Here is a 17,083-nt window from a genome sequence, read left to right as displayed (position 1 = left end):
GCAGCCCAGCTTTCCAGATGCTCATTCACCGTGTCTCCTTCTTTCTTCCTCCAGGACGTTATTCTCTTTCTCTTTCCTTCTCCCTCACATAAAGCCATCCCACCACCGGCTGACGTCGTCTTTTTCTCCTCGTTTCTCTCCTCCCTCCTCCCCCTGACCCCCTCCCCCACTCCCGGTTTGTCAGAGAGAGAAAGAAAAAGAAAAGTTAGAGAGATAATGAGAAAGATGATGACGAGTTCCTTGATTCCCATAAAGTCATCTAATGAAAGCGTTCAGATTGACTGTTTTTCTTTAGCAGCCCTTTCTTTGTCTGTGTAATGCTGATGTTTGGAAAATGATTTCCAAGTTTTCCCCGTTTCTTAAAATATTTTATGAGTATAAAGCGGACCTACACATTCCTTTACTCAAGTATTAGTTAGTACACGTCGTTAGTTACTTTGTGGATTCAGATAATTAATTCAGAATATAGCCTTATAAAAATCTATATAGTGTAATATTGTTCTACATTAAGTTACCTGAAAAAGTATAAAAAGTTGTTAGTCCACCTTTACCAACTGAGACATTTAAAGTGGCATTAATAATTATAATCCAATTACATACAGTATCTGATTAGTAAGTGAGCTATTCTGTATAATGAATACAGTTAAAATTCTGAGTACTTCATCCACCACTGACTGGTTTACAGAAGGTCAAGCTGTAGATTCGAGTTTGACTTAAAGGACCAATGAGGAGACGTCATATTGTCCATTTCTATCCCCCTAAATCTTACCCACTGGATGTTACGTCACAAAAATATGGACTTGACTTGGACTTGACTCTGAAGAGACAATTGATTGAGTCTTGAAAGGATAACCTTTAAATATCAAGTTTTTACTCAGGGAAATGTCGGGACAATGATGATGGTGGTCTTGCATTGCTGCACTTACTATGTACTGAATTCCTTTATAAGCATGTTTATGTAGTGGAAGGACATGGTCTCAACTATGTAAAACAAAAAACACACACAAACTATTAACACAGTAGTAAAAGGAAAATGCCCTAAAACAGTGTCTTTTTAATGGTTTAATGGCTTATGATTGACTTGCTTGTGAGGATTTATGGTTTTACTTGGATGTACCTATATAAGTTTAGGGAAATAAACCAGTTTGCTTTCTTGCCATGTAGGTGTTACATGAGAACAGACAAGAAGACATAATTCTCATACCTGTACATTAAATGTGAGGCTACACCCAGCCACCACCAGCTTAATTTAGCACTTGTAACAGTGTGGATCTGTTGAAAGCTGACAAAATCTGCTAAGAAATAGACCTGAACACCCTGTAAGACCATCAATTTTTACACTTTTGCTTCTGAACAGATTAAATATAAAGATAAAGCATGTTCATTAGCAAGCTTTAGAGGTGGTTGCTACCTTTGGACAGAGCCAGGCTAACTGTCTCCCCTTGTTTACGGTCTTTGTGCTAAGCTAAGCTACCTGGCTGCTGACAGTAGAGTGGCATCAATCATCTCATTGAACTCTTGAAAAGAATGTGAAAAAGCATATTCACCAAAATGTCCAAATAACTAAGGAAGTGAGATTTGCCTTCAGATAGCTGCAGGAATGTCTGAGACGTAACTTTGACTTGACAGCTGTGATTACTGGTTGTGGGATCAGATAGTTGTTTTCTTCCTTGAAGCCTCCAGAAAAGATCTCAGATCGCTCTGAACGCTGAGTCTCCTCCTGTTCTCCCCTCTCTTCTCACTGAGGGAGCTGAGCTCGAGACATAAACCACACTTATTACACTGTGGTCTCTGGAACTGTGACAGCTCGGGGAAGACTGTCACACTGGGACCATATGAACATTTCAGGGAGGGCAAATACACTGCAGCGGGGAGCAGGGGGTGACGCTGGGCCCCAGCTGCATGTTTCCAAGGATTGTGTGGCTTGTAAACAATGTTAAATGGTGACGGTTATAAATTGCTGGAGGACGTTCATATAGATTCATACAGGCCTTGCCAAGAATTCTGTTTGGAGTCACTTGAGTCAAAGTAAGTATCAAAGGTATCATTTACAGGCAGATTTGGAAAAACATGTTGATGGTTGTATTTTATGCATGATGGGAAAAATGTCTTTTCTTCAGGTCCCTGCACTGACTTAGAATAATGTTTACAGTATGTAGTCCCATTATATATATAATATTCCTATTTGTCTATGAGTCTGGTTTGAAAAAAACATCTGATTGTCTTGTTTATTTCCTGATATGAGCCTCAGATAATCATGTAGCAGTCAGCTCAGAGCTGCATTACTTATGGGACTCATCTGAAAACTAACTTTCTCTATTTCTTTTCTAAAAAAAAAAAATCCTTTGCATTTTTATGCTTTTAATTCACGTTTCTTCTCTTTTTCATTTGTTACCTTTTATGTCTCATGAAAAAGACAGTGAACAGCCTGAGATGTCCTATAATTAGCCTGGCCTTGATATCGTTTGCTTCGCTCTTTGCTAAACAGTCTCATCCTGCAGGAAAGTACGCTGTTAGAGCAACAAAAGAGGATGTAGAACAATGGCTGAGTGGGAGAAGAAAACTGAATTTAAAGGTACATAATTCATGCCAAGCACTGTACAAAAAATTCCCCAATAAATCCCTAACAAAGTCATCTTTAATACAATATTCCAAGGGAAATAAATGCTTGAAATTCATCCAGATCATTCCTTTGAGACAAACTTCCAGCAGTTATTGTGTTCAGCATTTGGGTTAATTGTGCAGTTCCTCAGTGGCTCTGCACTGTTATTGTTATGCATTGAATATGATATGAAATATCCATAAAATATGTCACTAGGTGAGTGATCGTCAGTTTACTCAGTTATAGAAAAGGGGCTCCTTTAGGAAAAAAGTTGAGAACCACCGCACTATACTGTTTTTCTCATGTATTGTATTTTAAGTTGAATAGTTAGCCTTGACTTGATATCATTTAAAGCACTGAATTTCTATGATCACTCTGATGAAAGGATCTCCAAGCCTTGTCTTTGTAAGATCTTGCACATGTTCAGCTTTATGTCTTCAGTCTTTTTGTTTTGATATTTCAGCAAAGAATATGCATCCAAATCCAATAAATGTGCTTCAGCCCATGGAGGAGCTGTTATGTTATGTTCCTCTGAGTAAAAGCAGCTTGTGTCCGACTCGGTGCCAGACAGCCATATTTCCTTAGTGTCTAAATGTTAAACATCTCCTTGATGTGTTTTTCAGTCTTGTTCAGCAAAAGTGGCTAAAGTATCATCAGTTCAGTCACCTTGTTGGACATCTTTCTCCATGCATGCATTTGTTTAATAAACACAGGCTAGTTATGTACATAGACGGACAAATTGCATAAATATTTTACATTACACTCCAATATCCCTGCAGTAAATAACAGTGCAGTGAAGTTCATCCTGTACAGGTTTTGTTGAGACTCTGTGAAATGGTGGTAAAAGCAAAGATTTTTTTAAAGTGCCAGCTTTGTTGACACTGATCTAAGACACTTCATGTGTCTGACATGATTTTTTTTTAGGTTTTTCCAGCTTATTTTGCAGTGTTTGTGACTGTGCAATGCAAACATTATGAGTTTCACCACATTGGTATTTACTGGATTCTTGCTGCATGCTCTTTCTGTTATTTTGAACATATACAAAACCTAAAAAAAAAAACATCAACTCCTCTTCTCAGCCTGTTAACACCAGCTCTCATTTCCTTCCTGGGATGCTGCAGTGGGAGTTTGTTGAGTGCAGGCCTTCACGCCGCCCTCCTGACATTCTTCACAGCCTCAAACTTCATACTCTACAGTTTGTCTCCTCGTTCACACGGCGCCTCGCTGCTCCACTGTGTCATTTGGTTGTGCCCTGCCTTCAGGACTTCCTCTTTCCACACCAGATCTGTCTGTGTGTGTCATCTTGGTGAGAACACTGTGGGAGGCAGCAGAGTCTGTAAATAGAGAAGTGTGGTCGAGACAGTGCTACGCTCTCAGAGGCAGGAAGATGCTCTTTGCTGCAGGGCAACTGCCTGGGAAATGTAGACAGGGCCGAAGAGACACTGGGAGGGAGGACTGGGTTTGATGGTTAGTGGCTGTGGGGAGGAAGTTTGTCTCTGTGCAGAAATTATGCCATGATGCCATTCCTGATGAATGTGTGCACAGATATATGTGTGTGTGTGTGTGTGTGTACGCACGCGCAAAAACAAGGGCTGGTATAATTGTTTTAATTGCAGTTGAGCTTTAAATATATAGCTGCACTGATTCTAAAACTACCAATCGATAAATCATCTCAGAATTTCAAAACAAAGATGTAAGTGGAGTTGTTTAGAGGTCCAGTGTGTAAGATTTGCAGGATTTAGCAGCAGAATATGGCAAAACATGGAATGTAATCTTGTTTTCATTAGTGTTTAGTCACCTTAAAATATATTGTGTTTTCGGTGCATACTGCATTCCAGGCAACTTGAAAATATCCAACCTCCTTCAAAACATAACACAAAAAATATTATGCATTTTTCTGTCACCCATTGCAAACTTTGCCAGATGCCTCAAACCCGTCTTTTAAACAAATATAACATATAGTCGACCGTAGACATATAATGCAGTTGTTCCCACCCTGGGGGTCAGGACCCCTGCAGGGGGTCACAAGCTAAATCACAAAAGGTGTGTGTCATCATGATTAATGGGGAAAAAACAAGAAGAAAGAAGTTCATCTACAAAATTTGTTTGGACTTTTCTCTAATCTATTTTCTGTGAAGTATTGGTTAATGTTCTCAGTTTGAAGTCTTTTACTCATTCAAATGTGACAATTTGAAAACCCTCAGGTGGAACTACTGCAAGAGTTTGCAGGTTGACACTGCTGTATTTAACAGGATCACACATCAGAAAAGTTAAGGTATAAAGGAGAAGGACAAAACAGAAACCTGGAGATTTTTCTCCAGTTTTTTTTTTTGAGCCTTTAGTGTGTTTTGAGTTGCCTGAGTTATAGATATGTCATTACTTCTTCTAATCGACGATGATGAGATGGTGAAATCATTCTCCATCTGACTCTGGTTTGGTTTTGCTTTACAGCCCACAACTTTATTGTTCTGGTTCACTCTCTCCAGACTCATCAGCTTTGTTTTCAGACAAAGCAAGCGGATATTTTCAGTGAAAAAGCTCTGATAAACCAACTGTACTCAACTCTCTTCTCCCCCAAGCTGCTGACAAAGTTAGCAACTAGCTTGTGAACATAGTGGAGCTAGTTGAGCCAGATCTTTCCCTCAGGAACGGACATAGACAGTCATGTTAAATTAATGTTAATGTTAATGCAACTGATTGCAAAACAAGGTCCCCGTATCAACTTAAAAGGTGAATGAAAAAGGTGTAGATGTTGTCATCATTGAGTGGAGGGGGACTTTAAATCAGTTGCCTCAAGACTGTCTATCACTTGATTCAAGGTCTTCACTGGATGACGCTTTACCTTTCAGGAATGAGATCCTGAAGGTTATAAATGAATGCCAAATAACCATAATCACATAACAAACTAACTTTCACTCAGTTTTTGCAACCTCTGCTTTTAAAATACCTTAAACTCCCTGTTGTTCTGCCAGTTGCTGAAGAGAGAACTCAGTAAATAATGGGTTAACATGCCTCAGTCCAGTGAGGTAAACATAAACATACAGTAGGCAGCCGTGTGGTCAGAGAGCTGGCATTTAGAAAACAGGAGAATCCATCATTTCCGTTCTTGTTTTGGGGATTTCCCGACTGTGTACAGTTTAATGTTAGAAATGAGGTCACACAGGATAAATGAGACAGAAATAAGGTATGACATAGAGGTGACACAAGACTTAAGCCCACAAAAACACATCAAAGAAAAACATAACAGAGGAGTTAGGTCACCTAAAGAGAGTATTAAGACCCTGCTGGGACAAGCCAAGCATGAGTAAGGTCATGTCTCTCTCTGCTGTGGCCAATGATGGTTAATTAAGTTGTATGTCATTACATCTGAAAAACAAAAACAGCAGGGCTATTCAATCTGTCTGACTCACCAGTGTGCACACAAATACGTAAACCCGAGATATTCTTATATGGTGATTCTGTGCTTTGGGTACTTTGGCTCACCATTAGTTTTGCAAATATTTTGACTCCTTGCTTATCCAAATTGTATTTATCTGACAAACCTTCTTCTACTAATCTCATCATATTAATCAATCTGCAGACACAAGGAATGAACTCAGACGCTGCAGCATCTCCTGACTCACAAAATCACATTAAGCTAATAGCATCAACAGTGCTACACTGCAGCCAAAGTAAACGTAAATCTTGGACGCAGGTGATTTTGTGAATTGTGTTTGGACAACACATCTGTGGTTGCTAACAAACAAAAGACAAACAACACACATCAGCTAACTCAGTGTGATATCTGAAGAGGGTCATTCCTCAGGCATGCTTTTGATAATCCTACAGCCATAGCTGGCGAAATAAGCGTCTGCTTTGGGCTCCTGTGGCCACCAGAGGGCCCCTAAGAGTGCTTGAAATGTCCCAAATGTGGTGCCCTTCATTTTAAGATTATCCTCAATATCAACACATGCAAAATAAAGACCTGAACTTAGTACTGCAAATGTTAAAGTTGCCATGAAGTCAATATTTTTAAGTTTATATCATGTATTGCCCTGTACATCACCTAGAGTATATGCCAACGTCAGTGTTTTCAGTATTTTAATGGTATTTCAGAGTTTGTCTTTTCCTGGAAAATTATTAAAACTACTGATGACTCATCCTGCACTCGGGGCTGTTGCTAAGTTGTGTCCAATGAAACACTCTTTCACTTACGACACAGAGGAGCATGAAAGAAGAACACATCCATTCGCCGGAGCAGTCTGGAGTGTTTCTGGGTAACAAGCCTCACTGTACAGAAACACAACTTTATTCACTCATTTTGGTGAAACTGGATCAATTTCATAGCCTCCAAGACCAACAGGGAATACAGTACCAATTTTCAAAATGGAAAGATAGCTTTACTTGTTGCTAAAGTAACTTAGCTAACTGCTAACAGCTGTTAGCTTGGTTAGCTGTGACTCATCACCGAGGTGCTGGGAGCCAAACCCAGCAAGAAAACCTTCTCAGTACTGTAGCCTAGTTTGTGTCATCAAACTGGCCTTGGCTGCTCTCTGAGGCTGTGTTGGTCTCGGTCTGGTTGTGTTCACTGGGAACTCTCAGTCCTGGAAGAGTCAGCTAATATGACCGCTCTTCCCGCCCCTGTCTTTAAAATCTTATGGATACCATAATAGTGTGTTTTAAGAGAGATCATGACCCACTATGCATCAGAGAAAGTGACAAAGGCTTGTGAGTTCAGGGTTTTTGCTTTGACTCACATTGCATAATCATAGTCAGTAAACAATGGGACCTACATGGTTCCCGTTGCTGGAGACGGACACTGTTTTCAGGGAGAACGTGCACTGAAGAGTAACAAAAACAATACAAACACAATACAAGCAAAAACAATAGTATTGGTTGGGTGGTGGGGGGCCGAGGTGTTGGAGTGGCCCCCAAATCAAATCCTGCTTGGGCTTGGCCCTGCAAACAGCCATTTGTTTTATGTGATTTAAAATGTGCACAAGGATATAAAGAAAGTTTGTTTCATGATCAAGGATTCACAGTTCAATAATCTTCATGCAACATATAAAAGTCCAAGATTTTACTGGCCCTTTATTGGATCTGGATAATATTTGATGATAGTTACTCCTGCAGTGATTATCTTTTTATGTACAGTCAAGTAGTAGCGGTGTGTAACTGTTCATTTTTCTGTAGAGTCATGCTGTGAGACTTTACTGCAAGATTAGAAAGAGCAGTAAAAAGGAAAGTTACCGTAAACCTTCAACTTCTAAACATCTACAGTGTCTTCTAACCAAGAGGTAATAAAAAGAAGGTATAATGAAAAGCTGTGCAGCTACTTTATTACAGTGAACTACAAGTAGGTTGGTTCAAACCGTCCCTCTCTTTACTTTAAGTGTGTCACAAAATTTATGCTCACCTGAAGCAACAATAGCTGATGTACTGAAAACATTTGACATTTAATTCAGGTTTCTTACAGCTGATTGTTTTTACAGTATAATACAAATACAAATTTGCAGACAGATTAAAGGACACAGAATAAGAAGTAGGGGAGCTGTTAAATGCAGTGACGTTAAAATACAATTATAATATTTGTTTTATTTGTAGTTTTATTTATTTAATTAGATAAAGAATTCTTTTTACACAGACATCATTTGGTGTTTGGAGATGGAGGTGAAGACTGCATCAGATAACACTCCATCAGTCCTAAACATCCCATAAGAAATTCAGTTGGATTGAGATCTGATGACTGCAAATATATCATTCATGTTCCTGATACTAATGAAATCATTCAGTGATGTCTTGAATCCTGCATGCATCTCAATGTTTATCCAATCATTTACTCAAGTTTCAGGTTTCTTGTTTGTGTCTGGGAGAGAAAAGCATTTATTGAAGAAAGTGTCCTGTTATGCCCTCTTGTGTCGGAAAGTCATATTACAGTCTATCATTTTTACAACCTTTTTTTTTTGTTAAGAAAGACCTAAGAAGAAGTGGGTCATGACAAGTGAACTGCAACCAGATGTTATTTTCTACAACCCGTGACTTTATAGTGCATGATAAGGGAGATAAGAAACAAGGCTTCAAAGACTGCAGGGAGTTTATAAGGTCAAAGAGTTTTCCCCCTCTTTCTCTCACTCACTCAATGTCTCTCTCCCTATTTATCTTTCTGTGGCCTACAAATCCACAAAGAATGGATGGTTTCAGCAGAATGTCTTCTTCAGCTTGAGCTGTGATTGGACCAGACAGAGGGGTGGAGGTAAACAGGGGGCTGCAGTGGCACAGAGTCCCTCTCTAACAGGAGAGGAGAAAGTGAAGCAACACAGAAAACAAAACATGTATGAAGATTATACAGAGAAAAACACTCCACATGATCTGATGATGCACATAATTTTCTTTTTCTGGCTTAGGGCTCGCTGCATTCGCTGCAAGCAGCAGCAATGCAGCGTTACCAAAAACTGCAATGTGGTGTACAATGCAAAAGCATGCACCATAAAAGATCAGCATAATCTAAGATTAGTTCTAATCAAAGTTTAGCAAAACAACATAACATTCCTTACATTGTTCACTAGCAAGACAAGTTCGCAAACATTATGTTTTCTATTTAGCCAAGAAAAGTTTACTGAGTTCATGATGGCTTCGCAGTGAAGCTTTAACTTCCCCTCCTTTGAGAAATTGAGATTTAATAAAGTTTAATCAGTCAGTTTAATCAAAACCATTCACTTTTAAGAAAACACTACATTCCCTGCTAGCTAGCTAAAAACTTAACAAACCAGCACAGTGTTTTATACCTAGCTAAGACATTTTTTAGCTGGCGATGGCTTGGCAGAGAATCTCTAATTCCTCCTCCTCTGAGAAAAGCTAACCAAATTAACAGAGCAGTACAGCCACATTATAAAACATTTACCAGGCAAAACTTTTTTAATGGGTCACCTGGAGAGAAAGAAAGAGTAAAAACTAAACAGAGGGCTAGAGAGTGATTCAGATTTAATCTACATATCATAATTTGAAGCTAGTTTAAAAGTTTGGTGCAACATAATTAAATTAAAACCATGATTTAATCAGGTTAAAATTAATTAAATTAATCTTTGTTGGTGCAACCCAGCCATATTAAGAATAGCAATTTGTGCTACACCAAATTTCCTCTGTTCTATTTCTGTTGCAATCTGACTGAAAGAGCCAGTGAGTGTGCAGACCAACAAGTTATCAGTCTGTTTAAAGTAAATTGTTAACCACAACTTTATCAGTGTCAGCCCAGGTCACTTAATGTGTGTGACAACAAGAACTGGGCTTGCAAACTTGCATTTTTGTGCACCCTCGTCCTCCTCATTTATGCCTTCAAATCTGGTCTTTTTCCCAGCCGGCCTTGCTCCCAGTCCTCACCCCCCTTTGACAACCATTCTGGCTCCAGGCCACTGTGAAAAGAGCCCCCCCACCCCACCCATATCAGCCATCAGTCCCCACTCCTTGTCCCTTCACCCTCTGTCTGCTTCAGCCTTTGCTCCCTTTGCAACGGCACAAACGGCCTCAGTTCCAGCCTCAGCCTGTGAGAACTAGTTGTGGCTGCAGAGAGAAAATGTCACTCAGTACAGCTGCTAGTCAACGCCTGATACTACAGCTAGAATAGCTGGAATTACTCAGAAGAAATGGGATATGGTCGAAATACATTATGTAAATAGATTTCATAGAACTGAATCTATGGCGCAACCTCGGACAACCCGTCATGTGGTGCCATCTGTGATGAAGAAGGAGCTAAGGCGCTCTAAATCTTGTGTCCAAAAGAAGGTGAACACTGGAAGAAAAAGATCCCCTTATCATTTTAAGCTTCTTTGGTCCCTTCAATGCACGTTGCAGAAGCTGTGAGGTCAGTCAGTCAACATGATATAATGTGGGCAGTGGGCATCATGAGCAGTATTTACTTTAGAGTTCTTTTCAGAACAGCGTGTGGAGAATTTGGGGTATCCTCCGCCGTGGAGATCAGCCGCCTGACTCAGCAGTTCAAGTGACACTTGACACATAAGAGCTATTTCTGCTCCCTACACATAAACACACACATGCACACAACGACAAACGCTCACTAAATAACCCATGTGCACCACACACGTACATTCAAACACTCGTGCCTGGGGGAAGAAGTTCAGAAGGTTTCCTCCGGTGCTGCCTTCGCAAATGAAACTGTTACACCTTGTAGTAAACAGAACACACCCCATCTAAATTCTACCAGGGCAAAAGAACATTACATTCAAGTCCCCTATGAGGAGAAACCATTTTTTTCTGTTTTATGAATGACTGGTTTGTATGCATACAGCAATTATCGCCCACCGGTCTGAGGGGGTATTGAGTGCTCCGTTTGGTAATCACTTACATGCTAAAGGTCACAGATTCTCAGTCTTTCTTAACATCATATTATGTCTGTATGGGAGCTTATTTTGGTACAGATATGAAACATAAACATTTTACTTGGCTTAAAGGCATAATTCACTTTCTGGCCAAGAGTTAGATGAAAAGATCGGTACCACTCTCATATCTCTCACATATGAAGCTACAGCCAGGAGAATAAAGCTTGTTCGTTATATTGTTATATCTTATTAAATCCGTACAAAAAGCGTGCAGTTTGTGGTTTTACAGAGGATTATGTGCTGCATTTTTTGGCTGTGTGCACTGACTTCATGGAGTGTTGTTGTCACCTAAAGATCATTCATTCATTCGTTTTCTGTAACCGCTTATTCCCAAAGGGTCGCGGGGGGCTGGAGCCTATCCCAGCTGACACTAGACGAGAGGCGAGGTACACCCTGGACAAGTCACCAGTTCATCGCAGGGCTGACAGACAGACAACCACTCACACTCACACCTACGGGCAATTTAGAGTCACCAATTTTCTGCATGGATTTAACAATGAAATATAACATGTTAAAGTTATAATATGTAACATTAAAATGTCAAAAATGATGGTTGGCTCTGATGGTTGTTTAAGAGTGAAGAAAACAACTCCCAGAAGTCCACACTACTTCACAAAGTTGTCAGCTAAGTTTTTTTTTTTAATTGTTTTATTGTGAAAGAGATCTTCCTTCATATTAATCCTTCATTAAGGTTGTGGAGATCATCTTGTTCCAGTTCATCACTAAAACAATGAGTGATATATCCAAACCTAAACCGCCATATTATTGGCTGCACCCATCATCAAATGGAAATACTCCAAAATTCTTGTACATCACTGTGTGCACGTTTCTCCAAAATTCAGCGTGACCTATTTGAGATCTTTGGAAACGTAGATTTCTCCACTAGAACTTTAAATTAAGTTCTGTGGGTTTGAACAATCCTATTTATCACAGCATGAGTTTGCACCAACTAACATACTGGTTAGAAGAGTGTTTATTATAAAATGGATTGTAATTCATTATTGGAACATGTGACACTTTTACATAATGCAGTAAACACCGTCCTTTGAGGTCAGTGGAGGGGAATATGATCTATACAACTCCAATACAAGCTGATGAAATCCTGCGGTGAACTATAGATTAGAGGCGTTCTGAACTTTGACTCTGTTGATAAACACCATCAGGAGGCCTATCTGTAATATTCCCCCTGAAACTGGATAGACCCAGCGCTGACAGAGCTACACACCACTACTCTATCTACTCTAAGGTCAATATCCCCGTATCTGTGTGTGTGTTCATGTGTGTGTGTGTGTGTGTATTTAATGTCTGTCTATGTGCTGTGCATAGAAAAAATAAGGACAGGAATAGAGGTTTGTTGCGGCTTAATCTGGACAAATGCAACATCTGATAAATGAACCATTTACTCCGAAGCACACATGAGTTAATATTTAAACTAGATATATTAATATAATCATTAAACTCTTTCACATGTCCTCTCTGTTTTAGCTGAACTGACTGTTAGAAGCCATGCCATCTGCATTGATCTGTGAGCTAGACTGTGTTACACAATTTCCAAACAAAAATGGGCAGTCGGGCACAAATTTGGCACCAACATGAAATCCTCCCATATTAACCCAGCAGTATAAAGCTGGTGAGGAACAAGTCTCGCCACTCTTCAGCCCAAAAGAGGGGTTCGCTGTTACCAAGTGCTTAGTGCTGCAACTGAAACTGGGAAAAAGAGATGGCACCTGTCAAGAAGGTAAAATCATAATGTATATTGGATTATCTATGTTATTCTGCAGAGAACGGAGATTGTGTTGATGCAGCGTGCAAGCCTTTAAAGGGATAGTTTGGATTTTTTGCATTTGGTCAGTAGCAAAATATATTTTAGTCACCTAAAAAAGCACTGCTTAAAACAGTCAATATCAGTTTAAGTTTATACTATATTTAGAATATCTTCATCGCTTTATCTTGCCCTCAGACAGCCTTCTCAGCTGTCTGAACCAGAAACAGCCAAATATCGCTCTCTCTAACCAAACTCCTTTGGCAAAAACAGCAATTTCAGCTCGCAGAAAACATTAGCTGCTGATTTATTACAGTCTTGATCTGTTAGGTTGTTTATGTTATTGTGTAACGTCCGTCTTCTAAAGGGTTAGTTAGGATTTACTTTAAGTCACACAGTTCCACAAATAAACTATCCAATCAAGGGAACTGTACACCGATAACACCTGTGTTCTGCACAATTACCAATTTCACCAGTGGAGTTTGGTTTGTTTAGAGAGGGCGATATTTAGCATACACAAGAGCAATTTCTCATCAGAAAAGGCTGTCTGATGGCAAGGTTAAGCAGTGAAAATATTCTAAATATAGTGTACACTTAAACTGATCGATTTTTGAAATGGCTAAAATAGACTCTTCCGACAGCAGTATAATGCTTAGCTTCCTAGACCAGCGGTCCTGATGCTTCTCCAAGGGCAGGGTAGGCAATATGCTGACTGTGGGTAAGTACATCATACAACCCCACTTCAAAAAATTCTGAACTATCCCTTTAACATCATGCAATGTAATTAAATACAACGTCATAGATGACTTATTGGTCGATGGACTGCATTGCTGTAGGGCAAATGTTGCCAGAGCAGGTTTTATGTGTGTGTGTGAGCCAGGTAGTTTGTGAAACAACCAGACTGAAGCGGTCACTGCTGGTGATTCTCTGGCTAAAAACTGCTTTTATCATTGCACCTTTGTACCCGAACTGCAGCTTCTCTCATATAAACACATGTAGAATCATACAATTTTCATTGCACATGTAGACATTTGTCTATCAGCAGAAAACTGGCATATAAAGCAAACTGTACGTACGATATCTGTGCTCTTATATTGTCTTTAAATCACATAGATTTTGTCTGTTCATTGTTGTCCTTCTTCCCTGATGTATTCCTAGAGATACTAAGTCATCTACACAATATTTAAAAGCTTATAAGCAATGCGGTGTAGATGATTATGTGTGTGTCTGCTCCCACAGGGTATCCTTGAGCGTCTGAACGCTGGAGAGGTGGTGATTGGTGATGGAGGCTTTGTGTTTGCCCTGGAGAAGAGGGGGTATGTGAAGGCCGGCCCATGGACTCCTGAGGCTGCTGTCACACACCCCGAGGCTGGTAAGACACACAGCTCACACGCATAATTGTCCAAAACCACATGAATACCAGCAGGAAAGTTGGGACCACTTTACAGTAAGACTACCCTTATAAATTAGGTTGTTAATTAGGTTTTAAACACTTTGAAAATCACTGATTAACAAAACACGTTTTAACACAATTTTCATACATCATTGCATAAGTTGTAATGTTTACTACCAAACTGATAACATAATTATAAGCCATTTATAAATAATTTATCAGGGTGGTTCTATTGTAAAGTGGTATAGGAAAGTTTCACCTTTAATATAACAAATTTTGTTTGTTTCCATCAGTACGACAGCTGCACAGGGAGTTCTTGAGGGCAGGCTCTAATGTCATGCAGACATTCACATTCTATGCCAGTGACGACAAACTGGAGAACAGGGGTCAGAACTTGAAACTCACTGTGAGTACCAAAGTATAGCACTTTACCGCCAACACTAGCAAGTTTTTGCAGATCTTGCGAATTCCACTTTACCCCTGTAGACTTATCAATAAACATGGTGGCATTGCTCTGAACATGACACTCATGTTGCCCGCTTCTTTCTTTCAGGGGGCTCAAATCAACGAGGCCGCCTGTGACCTGGCAAGAGAAGTAGCCAATGAAGGAAACGCACTTGTGGCTGGTGGAGTATGTCAGACTCCTTCCTACCTGAGCTGCAAGAGTGAGACAGAGGTGAAGGCCATCTTCAAGAAACAGCTGGATGTGTTCATCAAGAAGAATGTGGATTTCCTGATTGCTGAGGTGGATTCTCGTCTTATTGTCCTTGTCATTCTGTGGTATCAAAACTACTTCAATTTGAAATATGATTAGTGGAGCAAATGAAGGCTCAGTGACGACTGTGTTGTCTTTTGACATTGCAGTATTTTGAGCACGTTGAGGAGGCTGAGTGGGCCGTGCAGGTGCTGAAGACCACCGGAAAGCCTGTGGCTGCTTCCATGTGCATCGGACCAGAGGGAGACATGCACGGCATCTCACCTGCAGAGTGTGCTGTCAGGCTGGTGAAGGCTGGTACGTATTTAATCTACCCAGCGTGATCTCGTGCTTTATCCTTTTGTGTCTTCACTTGAAAGTCAGCTGTGCTATCTGATACGGTAATAATCATTTCCCTCTGTTCTCCAGGTGCCCAGATTGTTGGAGTCAACTGCCACTTTGACCCGATGACCTGCGTGGAGGCTGTCAAAATGATGAAGGAGGGAGTGGAGAAGGCTGGACTGAAGGCTCACTACATGGTGCAGCCCCTGGCATACCACACCCCCGACTGCAACTGTCAAGGATTCATTGACCTGCCAGAATTCCCCTTCGGTAACATGTTTTGCTTGGACATTATAAGAAAAAAGTAAAAATGTATGTGGCAGCTTTTCCACAATTGTCTTCTTTTCCTTCTGCTCTCAGCTCTGGAGCCCAGGATCCTGACCCGGTGGGACATGCACAAGTATGCCAGAGAGGCCTACAGTGCTGGCATCCGATTCATTGGTGGTTGCTGTGGTTTTGAGCCTTACCATATCAGGGCTGTGGCCGAGGAGCTGGCCTCTGAGAGAGGAACCCTCCCTGCTGCATCTGAGAAACATGGAATGTGGGGTGCCGGTCTGGAGATGCACACCAAGCCCTGGGTCAGAGCAAGGTAAACCATCCAAAATATTCAATACACTGAAATGCACACAATTTTGGGAACGTGGTTATTTGATGCATTTAACATGTGGCTTTTTCTCCTCAAGGGCCCGCCGTGACTACTGGGAACAATTGTCACCGGCATCTGGTCGCCCCAAGTGCCCTTCTCTGTCCACACCTGAAGGATGGGGTGTGACCAAGGGCCACGCCGACCTGCTGCAGCACAAAGAGGCTACTAGCGCCCAGGAAATGAAGCATGTGCTCGAGATGCAGAAGAAGGCCAAGTCCTCTGCATGAGCAAGGCAGAGCGAGAAAACCGAGGTACTCATCCCCTCAATTGGTCAACAAGAGAGGGATGAGGAAAGGAGTGAAGTCTTTCCCAGTTCAGATTGAAGATATAAAGCACTTGTAACAGCGATGCTCCAGTTGTGGAGTATTACTATGTAAACCCCAAAAAGAATAAACCTGAATTTGTTACTTAAATTTACAGCTATGTGTTGTGTTGTCAGTGTCGAGTGAGTGCTGTTTGACTGCTGGAAGCATTCACAACATGTCACAATATGTTTTAAACCCTCTTCTATGCATTCATACTTCCAGCTAGACAATTGATTCGAACATTTAAATGTTCACACTTTCTCATACCGATTCAGCTTTTTCAGATCATTCATACTTTTCACACAATCACAGTTTTAATTATCATGCAATTCAAGCTTTGTCAGATTTTTACATTAGTGTGTGGGGTTGAATGTTCAGAGAGAGTGGGTGACGTCATCATTAGAGTGGAGAGAAGCTGTAAATTCTTCTAAAAACTTATTTGAAACTTGCTCTTACACTCACACAAGTCACTCTTCATGCATTGCTTTTACATCAAAATGTAATAAAAATTTGTGGTCGACACACAGCTGATTGAAATTGAAATGATAATTAGTGTAGTTTGGCACACACACACATAACCTGAAGCACAGGAGACAGGGAAAAAATTGGGCAGGATGTTGGACAAATCGTCCATCACAAGCTCAGTTCGACCAATCAGATCAACAAACCATCTGACATAAATAAAGCTCTCAGGCAAGGGTTAAGAGTAAAAACATTTTTTCCATTGAGAAAAGCCTTCACTGCCCTTCTTTGTTCTTTTGTTCTATTTCAATGAAATATTCTCCAGTTCTGATACAAACAAAGGCTATAGCTGCATGTATTCTAACCTCTAGGAGCCACTTTTGAACAGCTGCTTCTTACAGTCACTTCTCTCTGTTATCACACCTAAACCATGATCATGGCTGCCAGTTATTCCTCAGAGGACGCGGATTGATCTGAGCCACTGTGGTTCAACCACAAGCCCATG

The 17,083-nt window shown here is 40.5% G+C and overlaps 1 protein-coding gene across 1 annotated transcript; it reads left to right on the top strand.

The window, feature by feature from the left end:
- Positions 1–12,556: 12,556 nt before the first annotated feature.
- Positions 12,557–16,228, top strand: LOC146320289 (betaine--homocysteine S-methyltransferase 1-like). Its single transcript, XM_084728505.1, has 8 exons — positions 12,557–12,712; positions 13,976–14,108; positions 14,423–14,535; positions 14,683–14,874; positions 14,994–15,141; positions 15,253–15,435; positions 15,526–15,754; positions 15,849–16,228. The coding sequence occupies exons 1-8, from the start codon at positions 12,695–12,697 to the stop codon at positions 16,036–16,038; spliced, it is 1,206 nt and encodes a 401-aa protein (XP_084584631.1). The 5' UTR covers positions 12,557–12,694; the 3' UTR covers positions 16,039–16,228.
- The last annotated feature ends 855 nt before the right edge of the window (positions 16,229–17,083 follow it).

Source organism: Lutjanus erythropterus, chromosome 10, assembly GCF_056507025.1.
Source record: "Lutjanus erythropterus isolate fLutEry1 chromosome 10, fLutEry1.hap2, whole genome shotgun sequence".
Taxonomy (NCBI): Eukaryota; Metazoa; Chordata; class Actinopteri; order Lutjaniformes; family Lutjanidae; genus Lutjanus; species Lutjanus erythropterus.
Note: the sequence above shows the minus strand (reverse complement) of the source record. Positions and strands in the feature narration are given on the sequence as shown.

Coding starts and splice junctions, on each gene's coding strand:
- LOC146320289 (XM_084728505.1), top strand. Junction 14,109..14,422: donor TGTCACACACCCCGAGGCTG/GTAAGACACACA, acceptor TGTTTCCATCAG/TACGACAGCTGCACAGGGAG. Junction 14,536..14,682: donor GTCAGAACTTGAAACTCACT/GTGAGTACCAAA, acceptor TCTTTCTTTCAG/GGGGCTCAAATCAACGAGGC.